Below are 23,159 nucleotides of genomic sequence, written 5' to 3'. Positions count from 1 at the left end.
AAGAGAAATTTGAATCGGGGTACTGGATCCCATACAAATCACTGATTACCAGTGTCACCGGATTAGGGCATTTGGACCAAAGCAGAGGAACTCAGATGAGAAAAAGATGAGGGGAAGGGCACCATGACAAGGGCTGGAAGGCAGTCGCAGACAAATGTCTCACCAAAAGGGAAGATAAGATAACATATTGTCCAAGTGTTAGAAATCTCTAAAAGGAAAATGTGGTAACTTCTCAGATCAGGCAGGAGGCAATACCACAGCCCTGTACTGCATCCTACTGACTCATTCCCAGCAGTCATTCCTGTCTTCTCACTGATGAAGCTTAAGAATGGGCAGTGTTTCAAAGCAAAAGCCCTTCTCGGAAAGGGTAATAGAGAGGGAATAGGAAAAGTGTTTGCAGCAGAAAACATAGTAGTACTTTTGTGGCTCTTTTTCCCTATTTAAAAAAAAAAAAAAAAAAAAGACTGAGTTTAGGAACTGTTGCTTTCTCTGGGTTGACCTAGTCAGTTGACTGTGTTATCTATTGATATATATTGATCTCATCCTGTTTATCTATTGTTTTATATATGATACCTAAACTACTAGGTATTCTGCAAAGCAGTGGGAAGAAAAATGTCTACAGAAACTTGATAGATTACACAGAGATGCAAGCATGCAGGAGTGTGGTTGACTCCCATCTGCTTTTAGGCTGTACCACAGTTGTTTTGCTTTCTGCTATTTTTGGTGTATTAAAGGAGTCCTCAGGGATCCCTCAAACTTTAGTCCTTGGGATTAAAGAAAACCTACTGTGGCTAAAAGAGGAAGAAAGAAATTACAAAGCAAAAGCAAGTCAACACTCCTCCCTTTTTTTTTTTTCTTAACGCGTTAGTATGACATATATTTTTAGGTTTTTGTTTAGTTTAAAATATTTAGTCTGTTATTTTGGAGGGGTATCATAGTTTAAAATATTAACAAGTAGAAGTACCAGCTGAAACAGGGACTTGTAGTGATTATACAAATATAGTGCATGATGCTTTCAAAGACCTTACTGTCTAAAGTGACAGGACTAATCAACACATGGTGTGGAAAGGGAGAGCAGAAAGCAAGGATAACAGCTGGAAAAATGGTGCAACCTTATGTAAATTCTTACTTTTACTGAGCTTTATAGATGTTTTGGGGATGAATTTTCCACACTTTATTGTTTGCTAAGTATCTTTATGACGTACAGGAGTAAGAAAGAGGAGACTACAAAAACGTGCAAAATTTCGGAGGCTTTTATTTTAGCTTCCTTATGTTGCCTGTTTTCCTTTGTTTGAAAGGCTTACCTCCTGTCATCTGTGTTTATGTGAGACTCTGCTTACATTTTTGTTCATGAAGAGAATTGTGAAAATAAGAACAGATTAAAAATCTTGAAAAGAAGCTTGAGGTTTTTTCCAAGTTGGGAAAAAAGTTTTTTTAACACTAGCTTCCTGCTCATTTAGGCCCAATTCCTGATCTCTCTTGATTTGGTATTGCAACTGCATGTTCAGGAACGGATTAGTTAACAGGCAAGGCAGTGGCCTTGTAAAAGGGTAGATGTGAGGCACAGTTGTAAACGACGGTAAGACATACCCTGTGAACAGGATCAATAGGCTGCATTTAAAAGTGATGCCGGGTGGGGAGGGCTGCATCGTAATTGAGTAGATAGTGTATAAAAATAAAATACCTGAGGATCATAGAATCATAGAGTCATTAAGATTGGAAAAGACCTCCAAGATCATCAAGTCCACCCTCTGGCTGAGTATGCCTATGCCCACTAAACCATATCACAAAGTGCCACATCTGCTTGGTTTTTGAATTCTTCCAGGTACAGTGACTCCACCATTTCCCTAGGGAGCCTGTTCCAATGCTTGACAACCCTTTCCATAAAGAAATTTTTCGTATTGTGTTGAAGCATCTAGTTGCTTTGGAAATATGTTCCTTATTTCTTGCACTATTTTATATTAAATATCAGTGTGCCTTTTCTTGTGAGGAATCCCTTTGGAGCCGCTGCCCATGAACAGTTGCAGCATAAGTGCTCAGATCACACTTGGCGATGGAGTAGAGGGATTTGCTGCAGATGTCCCGGCTGCTTTTGGGAGGTGCTACCTCCTGCCCCTGTTACTGGAAATTTAATTTTTAAATTTCATTTAATATTTAATTTTAATAATTTTTTTTTTCTTAAAGTATGGCAGTAGGGTGAAATTTGCTCTTCCTAGTCATTTACAATTAGTTCAGAAGAAGAGTAACTCAACGCTCTTCCCATGGTCCTTCCACCCACTCAGGCTTTGACAGAGGATGTGGGTTTCTAGGATGTCTGGAGTGGGGTTGGCAATCCTCTTACCTGATTTGGGAGACAGCTCAGATTTGCTAAATACAACCCTGATGTTGCAACAGAGCATAAGCACAGCTGCTCTGTAATGGCTATCAAATGAATTATTGGGGTGTCTTATTTTCCATGAAACAAAGCTTGTTTTGGCATTTTTATAAGCCTGTTGTAAATTACATCAAAACATATTTAGGAGTTAAGGGTCTCCTGAAGAAAAAACAGAGGGAAGCTTTTTCTTTAAAATAGAAAACAAATAAAAAAAAATTCTACATGGTTAATCTCAATGTGTGGCTTTAGCCCCAAGCAAGGGTTTTTCCTCCCTTCTCCCCTGCCACTGAGAAAACACTGAATTCATTCACACCAGCAACAAATGCAGTTTCCTGGAGGAGAGAGAAGACTGAGGAAACTGAGTGCAAATGAGCTACATAAAAGCCTAATTTAAGTTTAGCAACAGCAACGATAAAAAGGAATCTCTAAGAACAGCAGTCATAAGGACGGTTACATTCTGCTGTGCATTATCCTTTTCATGTATGGAGAATCTATGAATCCAGAGTTTTGGAAGTTCATCAGTTCATACCAACAGCCTTCAGAATTGGAAGTACTGGCTTTGGGATTTAAACTCTCATGATGAAGCTAGAGCCTGTCCTTTCTATGGCTTTTTGGTAGCTGAAGGAGTTTAGACTGTTTCTGCTATTCCCATGGTTAAACAGTAGTGGTTACTTTGAGGATTACATGCTTAATTATTGTATGTGAATTCTAATGCTTTATAATTGGCAGCCAAAAAATCTAGCTTCTTTTTTCTAAAACTGTAGCAACTGTTCTGGTAAGAATAATCAAGCTTTTATATCACTTTATTTTTGCTTGTATCCTGCCCACCTCAGAGATTACTAAGTAGAAGCACTCATCTCAAAATATAAATGTTGTCTTAAGCCTACTCCATTATTCAAGCAATGTTTAGTGTAACCTTGTCATATTCTTATAGTGATCCAGCTGCCAAAGCTCTCTGGGAGTCCTTCATGAACCTCAAACAAAAGGAAGCTGTGATGGAGGCCAGGAGACACCTTGTGGAGGCTGCAAGCAGAGAAAATTTACCTATTAAGATGAGCATGGGTGAGTAATGTGACATAGCCTTCCTGACATAACCCTCTTGGAAAAAACCCACCCATCCTTGCTTCACCCCCATCCTTGTCAACAGATTTCAGGTGAGCATTGTGGCTACCGTAGGATCTTTCTGGTATATGAGTGAGACACAATTTTATTTTGTTTTAAATACAACAACCTCAAAAAGGTAAGAGCCATGAAGAAGCAGTGGGTTTCTAGAAGGAAGGTTTTAAAGGCATATGCAAATGGTTAGCAGTGCTACTTGTCTGTATTTTGCAAAGGATGAGAATTTAGGTTTTCTTAAAAAACCAGCAGGATTTGTGTCCTGAAAGCAGGCATTTTAAATAGCAGTTGATAGAAGTTGTGCAGATCTTACGTATGATTACTTTATATAGGTAGTAGTTGCATTACATAGGTAGTGAGTTTTACGTGAAGTAAGACTGCCTGGCTCAAGAGAGTTTAAGCTGAAAAACACGTCTAGACACTCTTTAAACCTGAATTCTTCAAAATGTTAGAGATACAGATTAAAACATAAATGACTTTCAGTAGTGCTTTTAGAACCTCATTCTCGTTATATACCATACTCAGTGATATACAGGAATTGATATAATGTTAGTTTTATAAAAATTTGTATTGCTCTATACAGCAGTATTTTTCTGTATTGTATGTACTCTTGGAACTATTTTACGCTGAACTTTTCATCAAGAGAGAAAGGTCCTCATGGAGTAAGAGTAATAGACTTTTATCTGTGACTCCAGGGTGAACTGCCAAGATATTCTAGAAGAATTAGATGTACAGCCAGCTCATGAACTCTTAATAACTATAACATGTAATATATTGTATGGTCTTTACAAATACCTGGTAGATTATTAATCAGAAATCCTAAATTTATGTAACATTAATGCTGTAAGCTGTTTTAAAGAAATGGAAAAGGAGCAACTGTGAGAGGGCTATTACAAATTTGTCTGAAGGAGGCAAGGGACAGTAAAGAATAAAATCCTGTTTAAGCTTTCAATGTACGTATCAGTATTCACCATAATAAAGTTAAAAAGCCCCCATGTTGTTGTATGACATGCACCATTAAAAACATTATTATTAACGTTGAAACTCATCTTTGTTATAAAAGTAATTACTGCTTGTCTTTGAGAGGCAACAGTCCATCTATGACCTTTGCTCCTTTGTGTGAATGATTAGATTAGCCTTTCTTCTGTATCTCCTTCCTGTGGTATTCAGTGAAGGCTGCAATAACCTGGTTCTTAATCATAGTAGGTGACACTTACAGATGGCAGTCTAAATCTCTAATGTATGCGGGCCCAATGTAGTACCGTACAGAAACATTTAGGAGTTGATGGTGAAACAAATTTCTGATCTTTTTGTCTTGTTTTTTTTGAAATGTAGCATAAACTAATGTTTATGGAATTTTGTTCTTCTGTAAATTGTATATTTATCTCGCACTAGTATTATAATCAGTTGTTAACTTTGTAGTTGAACTTCAAAGGGTGAAATAAAATTCGAGGCAGTTTTGTAAATGATAAACAGGGATAAAATGAGTAAGAAGGAAAGAAAGGAAGGCACTACGGTCACCAAAATAAAAAATTCTTATTGAGCATAAATGCAGAAAACCCCAAACTCATGCCCAGATGTCACACTGTGCGATGACATGTATTTATTAATGACTTTTTAAAACAGATCTGCATTTTTACAGCATTCGTTGCTTGTTCATCGTGCTACAGAACATGTTAGTTCTCTGTCAGGAAGCTGAAAATTGTGTTGTTTATCAATTGCTGCATTTGCTGAGAAAGAAAAAAATTCTAGTGGCCTGTTCTGGTCCTGATTGCTGTGTTTTCTTGAAAGGTTCCTTCCACTGCAGCTGTGATATGAGGCAACATTGGCTGGAGAGAAGGGAAATGCTTTCACTCTGCTCTGTGCTTAGACTTGAGTTTTTATGATTTTACCTCAGGTTCTGCATGTATTGGAAGATCTCAGTGGATTGCACATTGGTTTTCCCAACACTTAGGATATTTTCTGAGTTTTTTATGGCTCTAATATTAAATGTCAGAGAGTTTTTTTAGCATGAAAGTTTCCTCTTACTCTCTTTACTAAGACCGGCTGTGTCAGATGGTTAGAGTATTTTCCTTACTACTACTTTCTTGCCTTTTTTCCCCCTTGGAAATAAGGAGTGAATTACATTTGAAAGCAAAGCTTTGAATTACATTTGGTGTAGCCAAGCCCTCCTGCAGTGGCCACCTGCCTGAAAAACCGCATCACGTGTGACACTGGCAGCATGGGAGCCCTGTGAAGCGATTGGAAACTCAATCCCATCCTGTTTCCATATTTTGAGTGTAAAGAAAATAAATTCAGTTGTTTTCTGGGCTTTGAAAGGCTGCTCATTGCTCTGAGATGTGCATGTGCTTGCCCATGTTTCCCTGCAAGCAATGTGCCTGATGCCCAGCTTTCCTCTCTCTCTGCCTGGCTGTGTGTGGCAGGAGCTCTGACAGTTGTGGGAGGACACGCAGCTTAAGTTTTTGCTTTCTGGTATCTTCTGAATGTGTCTGCCTCCTCCTGAGAGGGAAGGACAGTAGGAAAACTGTAGAAGAGGACTCATGTCTTCTCTCCAATACCTCTAAATGTCTGCAGGCCGCTGGGAACTCCATCTGCTTCCATTGAAATCAGAAGGAGTGGAGAGAGGAGAGGAGTTCTGAGGAAGGAGAAGAAAGAGGAAAAAAGGAAACAATTTTGATCACATTTTTTGAGCTGGGTAGATTGGAGCGTTGCTTTCAGATGTTCTTGATATTGTGAGAAATAAATAGGATGGTTTTGTTACAAGCAGGGATTTCCATGGTTACCTCATGTTGAGATACCTGGAGGTCATTTGAGGAGATTGAAGAGCCATTTTGTGGTCAGGAGTTGGTGGGTTGCAAGTTGTTCTGGTCACTGTTACTACTGCTGACTTACTGTTTTGCTTACTGGTCTAGTAGAGAAGGCAAATCGGAAAGTATGTAAGGCAGTGAGACCAATTTGGGCTCACTGCCGGGGGACCATGTGGCCAGGGGCAGGGAAACAACCTGATAGGTGGATGGGAACAACCAATGGCAAAGAGTACCAAAAGGCAAAGAGTGCCTTTTGAGGAAGAGGGGAGCAGGGCCTGGCATGGGAGGTGCAAGGGAGTGGTTATGTAAATCAAGAGACCTTAAAAAGGTTTGTCTGCTCCCAATCAGGTGTGCTCGAACCAGGTCACGAGTTCAGTGCACCCAGCGCTGTTGATAAAGTTCTTTGTTTCACTTTATTTGGCCGTCTCCGAAATTTTAATTAGAAATATTTCTCACAATATGCAAATCCATTTTATTAGTTGTATTAAGGAAAGTGGTAGTGGGGATGTCTGAAAGTTCTATTGATTGTTTCGGAAGGAGTCTATGGAAAGAAGGTGGTTAAAGTTGTAAGTTTTGGTGGATGGATTCTTGGAGGAAGCACAGTTTCAAATTTAAGACCATCTCCTTGACATTTGTAAATACAGCAGGATTCTGACCTTTTTCTGTAGCTCTGTCATACTCAGGTTTTCAGGTGGACCATTAAGTGGTCTTATACGATCTTCAAGGAAGATTTGCTTTTTTTTTTGTTTCTTTTTTTCCTTCCATGTATATCTGAGAAAAGAGTATATTTTATCTGTCACTCACTTTGTGAGTGAAAGAGCTATATTGTTGTTACAAACTTGATCAAGTGATGGAGGGTAGTAAGCTGTTCAGAGCTGTTCGTTTGCAAGCATTTTAAAATGCTGTTTCTTCTTGAAAGAAGAATTGCAAGTCTTAGGAAACTGCATCACAGAGGGAGACAAAATGCCGAGTGTTGGTCCATAAAACCAGCTAGAACATAAAACTGTGGAACTGCTTTCCCCTTTATTTGCAGAACAAAACCTGAGCTGCATAGCTATGGAGCATATTTGATTTTCTGATGTCAGCCCTGGAGAAGGCAGGCATGAGCATTGTGCAGAATTCCAGCCAGCACAAAAGCTTTACATGTGCTACATCCGGTTTACATACTGCTTAATTAGTTTAATCCACAAATACATAATATGAGTATAATGGTTTTTAAGATGTAATTTCCTTGGAGTTAAATAATGCTGTCAGTATTGACTTTTGGGGAGTGTTTGTTTGATATTGCTTACTATGGGTATGTGGACACTGAACTCCTTTACAGGATGAAACCATGTTACCAATACAGTAATTACATCTAAGTTTTGCCTTAACTCTTTCAGCTAGCTACATTTCTCAAAACAGTATGTGTTTGCATGTAAACAGGTGTAGCTGTCCTTTTCTAGATGCAATTTAAATAAAGAGGCACCAAAATATTCCATGTCAATCTATATATACACACAAACACTGTAAAAAAAAACCCCTAAAGCCAACAAACAAGGCTTTTTAAGAACTACATTTTGTCTCTGAGATAGTTGCATTTGTGATTTGGATACCGAGGTGAATGCTGATAAATACTTGATAAAATCTGTTCAGATACCCATTGTGTAGGTGTAAATTTGTAGATGTAAATTATTTTGGCATAATAAAAATCCTGGTATTTAAAACAATGTATTTTATTTAAAGAGTTAAATATTTTTTTGAAAAGCTATTTGGACAACAGTTTAGAGGATTGTCTTAATAGCTTTTTGGTGAGATTTATAGCATTGTGATAAATTCACGTGAGATTGCAGATACTGGATAGGGATTACTTCTGCCCACCTCTTAGTAAGTCACTGTAAGGAGGCTGCTTTGAGGCAGTGGAGAGGTTGCTGCTTTTTACATTCCTCTACTTCCGTTCTTCACAGGACTGATGCATATCTTAATCATCCTCTGAGCGTGGCAGCCTGTGAATCTCTCCTTTAAAGCTTTGCTATTAGCATAGTACTTGGCAACGGTAGAAACTTTGCTACTATTGTTCTTTTGTGGCTTTAGCAACACCCTTGCTCTTCTCTTTGAAAAGAGCACAGTAAACCTTGATCAAGTTTGAATTCCTTTATTGTGTCTTTTTACTGGCATGGAGACTGATGAAAGTCAAAACACTGGTATAGTAACAGGAATGAAGTGCAGTGTGCTGTTACACATACCCTTGTTAGCAAAAGAAAAGGCGTTTGGTTTCTTTCCATTTGAACTGTACAAATACAGTTTTAAAAACCAATCTGACTATAAATTTAGCAAAGCCTCAGTCTTTGTGAGGTAAAAAAGAGTACTGTGACTTTTTCAGACGGCTTGGTTTGTAGGGATTGAATTGAACTCTAAAATTGGTTTGGGTAGAAATGGGAAGATGCTGACATTTTAGTCTAGAGATACAAAATAACATTTTGAGTTAGAACAGTATGTTAAAATGGACTATCTAGATCAATACTTTATCTAAAAACATAAAGAATATAAAATGTGTAATTTTTGGGGTTTTTTAATGAAAAGTTACATTAGACTGTAATGATGTTTAGCATGCTATTTGTTCTTTATAAAACCAGTGTAAAAATATTCAATATTCAATATCATCAATGCCTGGAATAAGCTTTTGGGATAAAAGCTACCTGCTTAGAAAATGAGCTAATAAAGTAGATAAGTACATATATATCTTTCTAGATAAAACAAATCTGATCTCAGGTATCTAAAATTCACCCTGGCCAACCATTAGGACAACTCTGTGAGAGAGACAAGTAGTAAGACAGTATCAGTCTGTGTTTGAGGTTCTTATAAGGGAAGAGAAGGCAGATGATGATCATTGCAGAGCTCAACGTGGTCTGCAGGGTGTTTGAATCCATTCTGCAGCATGTCTCTGGGTAAGTGATGGGTACCTGGATAACAGCTGGGTTTGGGAGACACTACAGCCCCCCAGTTTGAAGAGAGGACACCATTTTGTGGACTGGTTCTTGGGATGTTTGTTACATGTCTGTGATGCCTGTTTACCTGGTCTCCAAATTCTTCGGGAGGCCAAGCTGCAGAATCAGTGAGGCAGTTTCCCTCCAGGTATCCTCATGAAGCGAGTGGCTTCCTGTACCAACTCAACTGAAACAGGCCTGGCTGAGGAGTCCCAAATTCTTGACAGTAGGTCTCACAGTGCTGCTCCAGGGGCTCCCTCATCTTCTCAGGGCACTTTTCCAAGGAGAGAGGATGCTGATTTTCTCTGACCTGAACTCCTTCCATTGTGCAACCTGGATCCTGAGCAGGCGGTTCCTGAGTTAAATTAGTCTGCCCTTTGTCTCATGAAATGTAACAGAAGTCCTGCAGTGTAGGACTTTCTAGCCAAGTGGACTTGTTTTTTCCTGCCTATTGCAATACTAAGTTCCTGATTTCTCCCTGTAGTGCAGCTAAAAACGTAGTCTTGACCTGAAGCAAATGTTCCCAATCTCACTGATGGTCAATATAGCAGATGTTTTGTTGCATCACTTACCCCCGGAGGCTGGAAGGCTTTTTGCTTCTCATTGTGCTAAATGTTTTTGAAGACTTTGAAGTGTTTCTGTAAGTTTTGGATATGTTCCTGTTTGGGGAACTTTTGTGTAGGTCTTTGCATTTCTGGGGGAATGGTCTTTGAGTGTAATGGCGTTAAGCTTTCCCTGATAACTGTTAATGAAGATGATCTCTCTGAATAGTAATTACCACATTGAGAGCTGTAGAAAGAAATTGATATTATGGCTGTTTCACCTTGCAGTGTTACATCAGGCTGAAGCTCAGGGGTTTGACCCTGTTGAGGGTTCACCTAACTAACTAAATAGATCCCATCTTCAGATAGTCCTTTGGGTTTACCAGTCTAGGACAGAAATGTTGCTTCAAGCTCCAGATGTTTAAAGAGTGTGAAGCCTTGTGCTGTTTTTCTTAAGCAACTAAACTTTTCAGATAATCTCTGTAACTCATTAGATATAACAGAAAAAATGAAGGACACTGGTATTCCCACCAATAAATTTATCTGTTTTTCAGGAGACATGACAAAATAGCTGAGATGGAGAGAGATTCAGGAGCAGAAGCTTGGTTTTCATCAGTAAGTGACACTGCATTTGTATGTAGGTTGTTTAGAAACATCACTAACCGAGGACCCATCTTTGCACTAATCACTATATTTCTTTCAAGTTGAATGGTGTTCCAATTCATTTTTTTTTCACTCTCATCTGCCAGTATTCAGAGTAGCATCTTTGAGAGCATAAAACAATTACTCAAAAGAAAAAACAAACATACCTTAGAATAGCTGGAACTATGTGAGGCGTGATGCCCATATGCATATTTTGCAATTTATCCATCCCTTCTTTTTCCATCTAGCACATGGAGATTCCTATAATTGAAAGAAACACGATTTATGAGGAGTAAGTACTTACGCTCTTGGTGTGAATCCTGTGCAGGCTGAAGAGTGAATGTATTGCTTACTGGGCTTGGAAACAGCTACTGATTTGGAGGCAACAGCGTGACAGAAGCTTGGTGGTAAAGAGAAGATAAGGCAGTGGCAGAAGGCTCATTTTAAGAGCACAGGCATGCATCCTTTCTTATCCAGGGTCCCAGAGAAAGAATTATGTAAATATGAAACTGATTGAAAAGGCTTGGCAGAAAGTTTGCTCTTTTTGATGTCTGCTTCCATCATAGCACAGAATGAGTGATATCAACAAATAGGGATGAACTGTAGAATAACCCTATGCTCAAATCAAGGACAGCTTTAAAACAACTAGATATGTTGGACCTTGTTCAGCTGGATTTTGAATATGTCCAAAGATGGCAATTCCACAGCCTGTCTGGGTACCCTGCACTGGTCTTACCACCCTTGTGAAGAAAATGTTCTCCTTTATGCACGGTTTGATTTTTCACTTGCTGCAGTGACTATTGCTTCTTATCCTCTCCCTGTGCATCTCCCAGGCATCTGATTCAGTCTTCCCTGTAATCACTCATTACATCCTTGAAGGCAGGAAGTAACACTCCTTGCCACTTTTATATCTTGAGATTAAACAAACCCGTCTTCTTTAGCCTTTACTTGTGCATCCTTTTCTCTAGCCTCCTAGACCACTGTAGTGACCCTTCTCTGGACCTGCTTGAGTGTGTCCTGTACTATGGAAACCAAAACTTCATACTCCAGATGTTGTCTCACAAGTACTAAACAGAGGCTTATAATCACTTCCCTCTGCCTGCCAGCTGCGTTTGTGCTGATGCCGCCTAGTACGTTTCACTTCCATTGGTGCAAGGGCGTATTACTGATTCATGTTCAACTGGACAGACACATTTAATCCTGAAGTTCAAAGAACTTAGGTCACAGATCCACCATTAGACTATTGCAACGACATAATCACAGAAAAGGTTGAAACAAGGGCTGGAAAAAGAAGATTTTGATTGCTGCAAAACAGTGTGTGGAGTGTGGCAAAAGGCTTCTAGTGTCTACAGTCACCCAGGAGATGTGTTCTTAGTGAGTGAGGTTGCTTCTACAGTTGAAAAGAGAACTGGAAACTGCTGTGTCCCAAATGTTGAAATATTGTGCCAGCAAGCAATAAATTTTAATCGTCCTTGTTAGACTTTTGCTCAAACACTGGAAATACGTAAGAACGAGAGGACTCCTTGAGTGCAGTTACTTAAGTTTGCTGCTTTTAACTGCGTTTGTTTTATTTGAGCAAAAGCTTGAGGATGGAAAAAGAGGTACTGTGCCAGCTCCAAACACAGATGGTGACACTGTAATACCAATGAATTTAAGAGTGAAGGAACTCTTAACCAGTGAAGCAATACAGTGTATTTCATGAAGAAGAAGAAAAGTCTAAAACCAAAAAGGCAGCTGTAGGTAGCTTGTTCTTATCCAGCTCTGTCAATCTTGTAGCTGCTCAGCTGATTCAGTCAATTCTTTCTACTTTTGTTTTTTCTTCTTTTAACAACTTAGCAGATTCTTTCATTTGTCTCTTGCCTTTCCTTGTTCCCCTCCCTCTTTTGCCTAGTGAATTGTCTTTCAGTAAGTTATATTCCTTTATGACTTGAAGAAAACACCACTTCACTACTTCACATCTACCTGTTATTTGTGCACTGGTTTGTATTATCTTTAATGACAGAGTACCAATTTGAACCTCAAAGTGCAATTTTTTTTTTGGGAAACGTACACAATAAAATCCATGTTATTGAAGTGAGAAGAGAGGAAAAAATTATGGTAGAACATCTGTGTCATTTACACATCCTATCTGAAAAAAAGTACCTTGGAATCCAGTGTAGAGATAAAAAGAATGGTTTGGAGTGTGCAACTCCACTGGGTTGTCCTACTGCAACAACAGCTATAGCTTTTGGGAATGAGTTTGGAAGGAGTCCTAGGAGTTAAGTCCTGCCTTCTGCTTAAAGGAAACTTGCCTAATTTAGAGAAGGAGATGGAGATAGGTAATGTGAAGTGCACTCATAACAAAATTAAATAAATTTAAAGCAGAACAGGTTACTAGATGTTTTAATCCAAAACTGCAATTACTTAGGATAGTGTTGAAGAAGAAAAATAGAATTTTCATAGAGCATTCTGTAGTCCCTATATTGCAAGGAGCTTATTTGGAGGCAAAATTTCTCCCTCAATATTTTAGGAAGGTATTCCCCACAGGTGACTGTAAATGGCTTTTTGCTGTTCTTATTTAGCAAATCAAGTGTTGTTCAAATTTGTTTTGAGTGTTGTGAGTTGGTTTGGGTTAGGGCTTTTTGTTTGTTTGTTTTTTAACTACTGAATTATACATTATGTGAATTACCTTAAAAAAGAAGTATTATATTGGGACTACTCACTCTTGATTTAAGTTTAAAGAAAGACTTCAGCTGGTTCTAAGGTACCAACTACCATGATTTACCCTAAGATCTTATTGAATTTTTTTTTACTTTATTTTTAATTCTGTGACTTCATATTCTTGCAAAAAGAACAGCTCCAAGGTTAAGTTAGCTTAAAAAGTCTCAGTAAAGGTATTTTTGTCTCAACTGTCTCTTGTTCTGTGAATAATGTACTGCATGCTAAGTAATCTCTTGTGGTGTAAGATGGGTAATGGTTCATGCCCTATTAAAATTGTAAAACATGTCATATTTGTGTCTCATACCTTATTTACTTTGCACTTCACTGCTATAAAACAGTTAGCAGATGGAAGTGAAACACAGAACCCTGTGCAGTGATGGGAAACAGAGAAATAATCTGGTGGTATGTTTTCCTTGATTAAATTGTAGTTGGCACATGGATGCAGGACTATTTGGCTAACTTAACCATTCCTTTTAAGAAGAGAGTGAGGTGACAATAGTCTTCTATGGGTCTGGATTTTTTTGATAAAGTTTTGATTTTTTTGTTATTTTTATATCAACTTTTTTTCTGTACAGTAAACCCAAACACTTAAATATGAACTTGGGGCCACATCCCCTTCCCTGTCTGGTTGTGATTAGAGCTGAAGATAATTCTTAAAAATTTAAAAATAAACACAAATTCATTGCTCTTGCAGGAATTCTGCAAATATATAATTTCATTATTTGTATTATTTGCTAATGTAATACTGCAAAACTTATATTAACTTCAGTATGAAGTCTATTTGTCTTAATAAAACTATAGTAAAAAGCCTATGTTAGTGTGGTCTTTTTCTGGGCAATTTAGGTGATGTTCACAATAATTGGGAATAAACATTAATGTGCAGATAAGCATTTGTGAAATTTTGAAACAAAGGTTTAATGCAAACTGTATTGTTATAAATTTTTTTATACTGTTTAAATTAAGAGAAAATTACTTTGAGTTAAAGCTTAAAAATTTAAATAGCATTTATTTGCACGTATGTTGGTAACTAGTGCTGTTTTGAGAGATTTCACGAGTAGCATTACTTCATTTTCTGGAATCTGTAGCGATAGTGAATTGGTGTTTCTAATGTCTTTAAACAAACAACTTTAATACCAAACAAACCAAATCGACCAGGAAAGGTTGAAATGAGTCAGTGTTCTGATAAAGCTAGATCAGAAGTCCTCCTCTATAGAAGTAAGCTGATTAAAAAAAAAGAAAAAAAAATTTGCATACACACGTATTTGTAAAATAAGGTATTCAGGATACTATTCATCAGTTACTGAATGCTGATGCAACTTCTTGAAGAGAAGTCATTTTGTTGCTATTTTCTGTTCTCTGCTAAAATTTATTTGATGGGGTTTTTTCAGGTAAACACCTGAGATATTTTTTTACTCACTAAGCTTACATTATTTTTTGCTGATATTGAGTTCTCAGTCTTGAAAGTAAATATTTTCAAATTTTAAATTTGAGGTTTTAAAAAAAAGTCACTGTACTAGTAGGCTGTCCATTTGTGATGATCAAGACATGGTTAAAACACAGAAGCAGGTCCCTTAAGCCTCTGTACCTGGGTGAAAAACAAAATACTTATTCTTTAAGGCTGGAAAATGAAATTCACTGCAATTCACTGTTATTTAGATCTGTGGGGAGGCAGCCTGGTTGAAGATAAGGTAGAACTTGCTGCAATGCGGTATCTTCATTTCGTAGGGTGCGTCAGCCACAGAGACTGTTTTACATCAGCAAGAATTGATGAGTATGGGTTGGGAGATGCTGACTGGTGTCTGCTTGACATGCAGTGGAAACTCATGGCACCTGCATTTTGCTGGAACGCTGTGGTAGTTGTGGCAATCAACACTCAGTACTGTGCTTTGAGCCATCTAGTCAGAAAAAGAGGGGGAACAAACTCAAAGAAAGTGGCTGAAAGTAATTCAGAAGGAGCGAAGTGTAACTGAGAACAGCCTGTGCTGAAGGATTTAAACCAAAGATACAGTACGTGTTGGTGTGCTTGCAAAGTCCCTGTGTGTAAAACTTGAGATGGAACATGGCAATTCAGTAAAACTGGGTGGTTTGCCCAGTGCTTTTTCTTCCAAGCATAGTTGTGTAAGCCTCTTCATTCAGTCTCACAAAGGATGACTCGTTACACAAGAGACATGGTGAATTACATATGGATGTACTCATACAATCATCATGTTTTCCATCCCCTATTTATTTGCTTACCACCCAAAATGATTATTAGGATATTCTCAGCTGCAGAAGTCTTCCAGAAATCATTTGAGAAATAATCAGTCCTGTGAATAACGTAGCAAAGAAGAACAATGACCTCCCTTTCTCTGGGACAGCATGCCAAGAACACGATGAAGTACTTCAGTGTCTGAAAACATATGTCATAGTGCTAACTGAGGACATGCGCAAGCCACCTGAAATCCTTCGGGAATATTATTTTAAGACAAACAAGTTGATTCATTTCTGTGAGAAGTTTAGAATGTTCTGGAGATAATTCAACGAAATTTGTAATTTCATGTCCTTTTACAGTCACAGTCAGTTACTGTTTTCAAGGGCTACCAGCTTTTAAGGGCTGGAGACCCTCTGGTTGGAATGTGGCCTAGTACTCTGTATTTATTAACTTGGTGGAAGAGTTAAAAAGTAAGTAATAAAATATGACCATGATACATATTTAAGAGGAGTATTTGGGAAATTCTGATATGCCAGCATTAAATTAGAAGTTTTATATTGATGACAGCTCCTAGAAAGCTTAATTCTGGAAGACAAGATTTCACCTGTTTATTCAAACAGTTCTAAAATTTGGTTTAATATTTGGAAGGGTAACCAGAGAATATTGTAGACACTGGCTAGAGAGGGTTGTTACTTTCTTGTGCATACTGATTTAACATTTAAAAGAGGGAAAACTGAATGGTAAGTGTACAAAGAAGGAAGGTGTAGTTGTCACCAGTCTATGGCTCCATGAAAACCACTGCTGTACCTTTAGACGTGTGAGATGTGACAGACTCTACCTCCCTCAACATCTTCAGATGCCCTGGAAAGCCTATGACAGGCAGGGAAAAGTGGCTGACCTTCCCTGTTTATGTCCCCCAGCTGTTGTTAAAGTGGCAGGAGGAATGGGGGTCAGTAAGGGCCAGGAAGGAAGGCCAGTTGCAGCTCTTCCTCGATGGCACAGTGCTGCAGGGGGCAGGCAGCAGGAGGCTGCCACTGCCATGTGGCAGTGTGTTTAAGGGTGTGCTTCAGGGACTGCTGAGATCCCCCAGATGGGCTTATCCTGGGATTGTTCTAGTGGGGACTTGCTCATACCTGTAACCAGGGGGTTATCTGGAAGGTGATGTTCCTGCAACAGAAAAGGGAGAGGCTTAGAAGCGACAAGAGCAGATGGGTTCATGTCTGTGGGAGATGAGCATATACTCTTAGAAATAAGCTTGGGATTTCTGCTTTCAGTCTGCTGTAAGTTAGAGCTCTTAGGGTCCAGAGCCTTATTCTGGAGAAACCAACCAAACAGCATCTCATACTGGCCTACTTTCCATCTCTCCAAAGAACTAGGGATTAGTTGACTTTCTTCTCTTCTTTATTAATAGTTTGAGGGCTGGATGACTTTCGAAGTAAGCTAAACAAAAGTTGAGATCAAATTATTTCTGTGGCACTTGCTTTTAAAGATTACTATTGAAACTTCCCAAGAATTACAAAACCACTTTGAATTAATAACAACATCTGGAAGTTGTACTAACAAGGAGACATAAGGGGCATCATCTGTCCTGCTAAATTGCTCTCACTTGGTTTGTAAAATATCTAACTCCCTTAGCAGTACAGTTTCCCAGTTGGCTTTGTGGAATACAAGAGCTTTCTACATTCCTCTCAAGTATCCAGCATTGCTACTGCGAGAGATAGGTCTATATTCCTAAGACTGTGGACAAACAAAACAATTTATCTGGATTTTCTTCAGCCCTCTACTGACTTGAAAAATCTCATCTGTGAACATAAGGGTGCCAAGATTCTTTCTTATTCGTGGTTCTTTCAGGTGAAAAATGGACCTCAGCAAAAACCTCCAGCCAGTGAAGCTCTGACTCTGTTCTTGCATTAAACTGAACAAAGTTTAAAGCTGTGTGTATTTGGCGGTTCCTGTATTCTTGGAAGAGCATCCACTTATTTACTCAGTTGGTCACAAAATGTACTTTCCTCTTTACTTGTTTTCTTTTACTGTGGAGATAATTAACTAAAAATAAGGCCTCTATGGTTGGAACAGTGCATTGATAATTCTGACCTTTGCTCTTTTGACACCTTGTTCATCCATCAATTTTTATGTTACGAAAATATGCAGGTTTGGATTATGAATTAAAAAAATTACTTTTACCAATAAATCTATCTTGAAAAATAATTATATTCCTGAAGCAATGCCTGCATTGAATTACACAGACTGCAGCATTAGTTTAAAATGGAAAAAAAGTCGTACTGCTGAATTGTGTCTTGATGTCTATAAATGTGGTTTGTCCAGTTAACTTTTTGTTTAACTGTTGAGGTGGAAGTCCTTCTCTTCCACTCAGTCTACTCTCACTACTCAAAACCAGATTTTTGACAAACCTTTAGTATCGGTTGCTGGTAATTTCTGCTACAGTATGTTTATCATTCAAGATAATGCTTTACTAGTAACAGAAATACTTCTTCCCTTCAGTCTAATTGTGCATGTCATCATTAGTATATGTAGTATGAACTGTGTTATTTTCAATGTGATACAAAGTTGCAAGTGTTGGTATGCAGTGCTGCTATTTTCACAGTTAACAACAAATTATTTATTTCAATTAATTATTAAGAAACAACCAAAACCAAGCTACAGCTTCTGTAATATAAAAGTTGGCAAAAGTGATCTGCAGTTCTTTTGAGATCTGCCCTGAATTCTTGAAAGTTGGAGGTGGAATTCAACATCTCTATGTCCCAATATGTTTGCAAATTAATTATCATGGAGTGAAGGACTGAAGGCGGCCATTTGTATTGAATTAAGTCTTGTGAACATTTATGCAACTGCTCAGTAGATACTCATCAAACTTCACTTTAGGCTGAGTTAAATTTGTTTGCCTCAACTCGTCTCCACTGCTGGAAGATTGGTTGATACAGTGATGTTTCTTAATGTCTTGTGTAAATATATGCATGCTTTATTTATCCCCGTTAGTTGTAGTATCAATATTGAACCTTAATGTAAATATTTTTAATGTATTCATAGAGACCTCTTTTTTTCCAGCTGGGGCAGGGAACCTGTATAAGCCAGACATTTCTATTTTGCTTTAGTAACTTTATAATCACTATAGTAACCTCTCTGTGCACGTGTCACAATTTTGAGTTAACTTCTAAGAATGGGAGTGATTGGAGCTGCGTGAAGTGCTCGAGGAGGGAGAGGCTTTGTATTGAGGCATTTCTATGGCCTTGTTTTTACTGGAACTATATCACCTGGTATGAATTGTACCTGCTTTTTTACAATGAGGAGGCCTAGACATTATTTTCTTCTTCTGTCATTTCCAGGTTTTAACTCCTCATTTACAGCAGATGCTCTTATCCTAGCCTCAAAATCCATAATTTTGCAGTTTATGCTGTTAAATTTCATCCCACTCAAAGCAATCCAGCTGTGCCTTCTGCTCTTTCTCCATGTTAATGATGTTCCACAAGCTTCTGACAGCCCCCATTCTGGAACCATTTGTTACCAAAATTTGTACTATAAATATGTACATGCACACAGATGAACACACTTTTCTTATTGTATGCTAATACTTCTCTATTGCATATTACCTACCATCTACATTTGGATGTTTCTTAGATATCTTGCAATTCTTGTAATCCTAGTCTTTTCTCACTCAAATGTGGTTGTGGCATAGTAATGCTATGCTAAATCCGTATGTATTATAATTAATTCGTTAACTGGTTATATATCAGTTTGTCATTATATTCTTTGATAAATGTACTTTGCATTTTATCTCCCTTTTCTGTGTGATGTAAGGTATTTTTTTTCTTGGATATTTGTCCTGAAGCATTTCATACTCCTGACATCAGCTAAGAAGATAGCTGATTTCACCATTTCTTAGACACAAATATTTGTTTTCTCTTTTCCTAGACTAGCCTAGTCCCTGTTATCACTTCCTTTTTATCCTTCATTTTTCAGAGTACTAAAACACAGAGCTGCTTCATCAGCTGACATTTAGCATCTCTTGGATGGAACAGGTCCTTCAGTAATGAGCCTGATCCCTAGTCCATCATCTTTCTGTTACTTCTGCAATGTCCAGTTTCACTCCTTACACTGTTATTTCATTCTGTTGCCCAAGATTCTTACATTAGTGCACAAATATGTTAATTGTGCCAAACTAACCATGCATAGTTTCTTAGCTGAATTAATTCCCCCACATCATCAGTCTGTCAACATCACTCACTATTTTTCTTCTCTGTTCTCCAACCTCCTATATTCTGTTAACTTTTGAGTTTCACTGTGATGCTTCCCAGTCACCACCTACCCATTTTATCCTCTTTGTTGTACTTGGCAAGAGGCATGAAGCTTTGAAATGTTTTTTGTTGTTGTTGTTGGGTTTTCTTTTTTGTTGTTCTTTTGTGTGTGTGTGTTTGGCTTTTGTTTCGTTTTAATATTGCTTTCAGTAGGTATTGTTTTTATCAAGTCCTGTATTGGGATTTAAAGTAGATGACAGAGTTTGGGACAAACGTACCTGTTTCACAGATGCTACTTGATAAGTATTAATGGCAGAGGTTATTTCCCAGACAATGTGGAATTCCTGGCATTTGTGCAAGAAAGGTTATCAGTATTTTTAAATCCCTTAAGGGTGGTTGAGGTCATGCTTCTCTTTTCCACATCCAGGAATTAAAAAATTATCCAATGCTTCGTCAGCATAATGTAGCCCTCACAAGTTAGACTTTGATGCCCACACAAGACATCTGGCTATGTGTGGATGTAGAGTTTGGAGCAGAGTATGACTGTAATGGAGCAGGAAGAAGAGAAGAGAGCAGGACAAGATGCTTACAGTAAAGTCTTTTCTGCCAGTAATTGCCATCTTCTGCCTGTGAATCTCAGAATATGCTTTAGAAGAACAGCTGAAATATGATGGTGTGATTGAAATCTATCTCCTCTCGATTTCTTAGGACCTGTCTGCCACATTGCAACACAAAATGACTTGAAACAGCAGGGGGACTTTAAAAATCCAAAAGGCTGGTGGGGTTGAGATTAGATTAAATTTAGTCTGTTGTGCTGAAGTCTCCCTCTGTGAGCAAGCAGCAGGAAGGTGATGAGGATTTAGGCCTCAGGAAAAGTAATTTAATTGCTGATTACCACCAATCACTTTCCCAAATTCCTTTCCTCAGCTTCTGAAATAGTTGTATTTATCAGCCAGCTATCCAGAGAGATTTCTGTGTACAAATTGGCTGGAACTCTCAAACCCTGGATCTGAGTGGTTCCATGGGTATTGTAAATATCACAGATGAGATGCTGGACTCTGTAATGCCAATGTAAGTTTTGTTAATGACTTGCTAAGGTCGGGATTTTACATATAGTTACATATGTGTTGGACTTTCTTTTGGTCATACTCTGAGGGTGGGAAAGAGTTTGATTGTTTATCTAAAATGGTGCTGAATGGATCTCAAACTGATCCAGTGCTGCATCTGGATTCACTTTCACAAGGAACAATATGGAACAAAACTCTTGAATTTTTTTTTAATTGAAATCAGAAGTCTCGAAAGCTCTCTTGTTTTACTGTTTCATATGAAGGAAGGCTGGCAACTGCATGTTTTCTCAATTGAAGCAAGTTATCAGATTTTGAATATGCTACAATATATCAGGACTGCTCTAGGTAATAATGCAGTCATTATCAAAGGTATGCTGCAAGGCATCATGGTTGACATTTTCAAATCACCGTGTAAATCTGCCTGACACAGCTTTAAAAGAAATAAAACAAGACTGAAAGCTCCAGTGTTTAGTCTAAAAACACACATGGCCATGGTTGCTGTTTTAGCCTATGTGGGCTAACTGAAAGCCTTTTGTCGGCCCTCCGGCCTACTGAGTGGTGTCAGCTTGATTTGTGTGTTAATTTGCTGACTTTTCGGTTTGATGCGTTCCATTAAAATTCACATAAAGAGCCTGTGTGCTTTTGCTTTATTTAGCAGCTTTCCCAAATCTAAATGCTCTTCCAAAGACTGCCCTTGGTATCACTGAAAATAATAGAAGGAGCTTTCAGCATTTATTCACTTTTGGAATAATTTATTCGCCATTTATATGAAAGGATAGAGGGAGATGGGGAACCTTGTAAAGTGATGATATAACCAAACACAGAGAAAAAATCCAGAGGCAGTTTTAAGTGAATTTTCCTTTATGGAACAATCCTGAGTAAAATGATCAGTGGTGTCAGCCATGAACCACTTAGCATCAGCTCACCCTAGTGTCTTCCTGGCACCAAAGACTGTCCTGTTAAAGGATCCTCCTCACTCTACTCATATATCCCTGCTCTTTAGGTCTGGTTTGTTTGAGGAATATAACTTGTTATTGGCAGAGGTTGCCAGGAACCAGCCCTGGACTGGATCACAGTGCAGACTTGCAACTACGATGGTGTTTTGACATAACTTTTCGCTGCCTGTTGATGGCATGTGTGATCACCTGTGATGATTTTCTTGGGGCAGATGATCTGCCGTGGGCCTACCTTCCTTCCTGAAAGACATTCTTTCTGAAATATGAATTGGTTGAGCACTTCAGCTTGCACTTTAATGTTGGATGGAACAATGGCTAATTTTGTAGTGTTTGTATGGCCCAAACGGTGCCCCTCATGCTTTTCTAATAAGGAGACATCTGCAGGCCCACGTGTGGGCACTGGGCTGTCTATTTTCAACTAACCAGTGAAATTATGCTATGCTAATTACATCTCAGAAACTGAAGAGTCACACCTTGGAAGTGTTCCTTCCAAGAACAGCTCAGGAAAACAGTTCCTTGCATCACTAACATTATATCTATCTTTTGAGTCAAGACTAATCAAAAATGCATCCTCAGGAAGTGGTGAGAGGGTGTGAGTTTGGTGTAAGGTAAAATGCTCACAAATTGCCACTGAACTTCTAGTAAAAACAGAAAGATTTTTTAGAAGCAACTGTCAAGTATTATTTTCCTAGCTTCAATTAATGTCCCTCTGTGTCTGAAAACAAAAATTATATTGCCCATTATGTCAGCACCTGTTGTACATTGTTAAAAAGCTGACATACTACAAACCTTAAGCCACAATTCATGGATGAAGTCTTTGTTTGACCTGTTGCTGCAGCTGAAGCTCCCAGTGACTGCAGTGAAGCTAGGATCAGGCCCATAGCAGAGAGAGCCTCTACAGTTCTCTATAACCCTTTCACTATAATTTAAAAAAATTAGGTTTGTATTTGCCACCACTGAATGCTGTTTCCTTTTTTCCTTTCCACAGGCAGAGTCACCCCAGAACAGCTCAGTTCATACATTAAGCTTTTCAGAAATAACCTCAAAGCTTTGGAGAACCATTGTGGTCTTCTACAGCTTGTACTGGCCACAGTCCAGACTTTGAAACACCCTCAGACTTCCAAATGGGACAACTTCCTTGCCTTTGAGAGATTACTTCTGCAAGTATGCATTATGTTTAATTTTTGAATTTCCATTGCATTCTGTAGCTTGTATTTTTTTAAGAAGTGTACTGGATGTCTTGTTAAAGAACTGTTCCTTATTGCCAAACTGGTAAAAAGAATGGGAACTTACATACGTAATATTTTATAGCTTTTTCTAAGGACTTTTATAAACAAAAGGGTAGGCGTTAAAGGTGAGGTATACTGAATTGGGTGACAATTGTACATCTATATAAAGTTGCAATATGATATAACTTTTAGCATCGAGTAGGATTATTGTTATTATTATTATCATCACTACCAGCCAGAAGACGCTTCTTGAGGTAACATGCTGAATCAGATACAGAGGGGAGATTGTTATGATGTCAGTGTAAAACTTGTGTAG

At 38.3% G+C, this 23,159-nt stretch overlaps 1 protein-coding gene across 1 annotated transcript in view; it reads left to right on the top strand.

Moving 5' to 3' along the window:
• SCFD2 (sec1 family domain containing 2) overlaps positions 1-23,159 on the top strand; it is a 188,614-nt gene that overhangs the window by 28,955 nt on the left and 136,500 nt on the right. The window contains exons 3-4 of the mRNA XM_027635848.1: positions 3,309-3,436; positions 22,603-22,778. Of these exons, the coding sequence (XP_027491649.1) occupies positions 3,309-3,436; positions 22,603-22,778 (304 nt within the window). The remainder of the gene's footprint in view (positions 1-3,308; positions 3,437-22,602; positions 22,779-23,159) is intronic.

The sequence above is a fragment of the Corapipo altera genome, unplaced genomic scaffold (assembly GCF_003945725.1).
Source record: "Corapipo altera isolate COAL_440 unplaced genomic scaffold, ASM394572v1 22b, whole genome shotgun sequence".
Classification (NCBI taxonomy): Eukaryota; Metazoa; Chordata; class Aves; order Passeriformes; family Pipridae; genus Corapipo; species Corapipo altera.
Note: the sequence above shows the minus strand (reverse complement) of the source record. Positions and strands in the feature narration are given on the sequence as shown.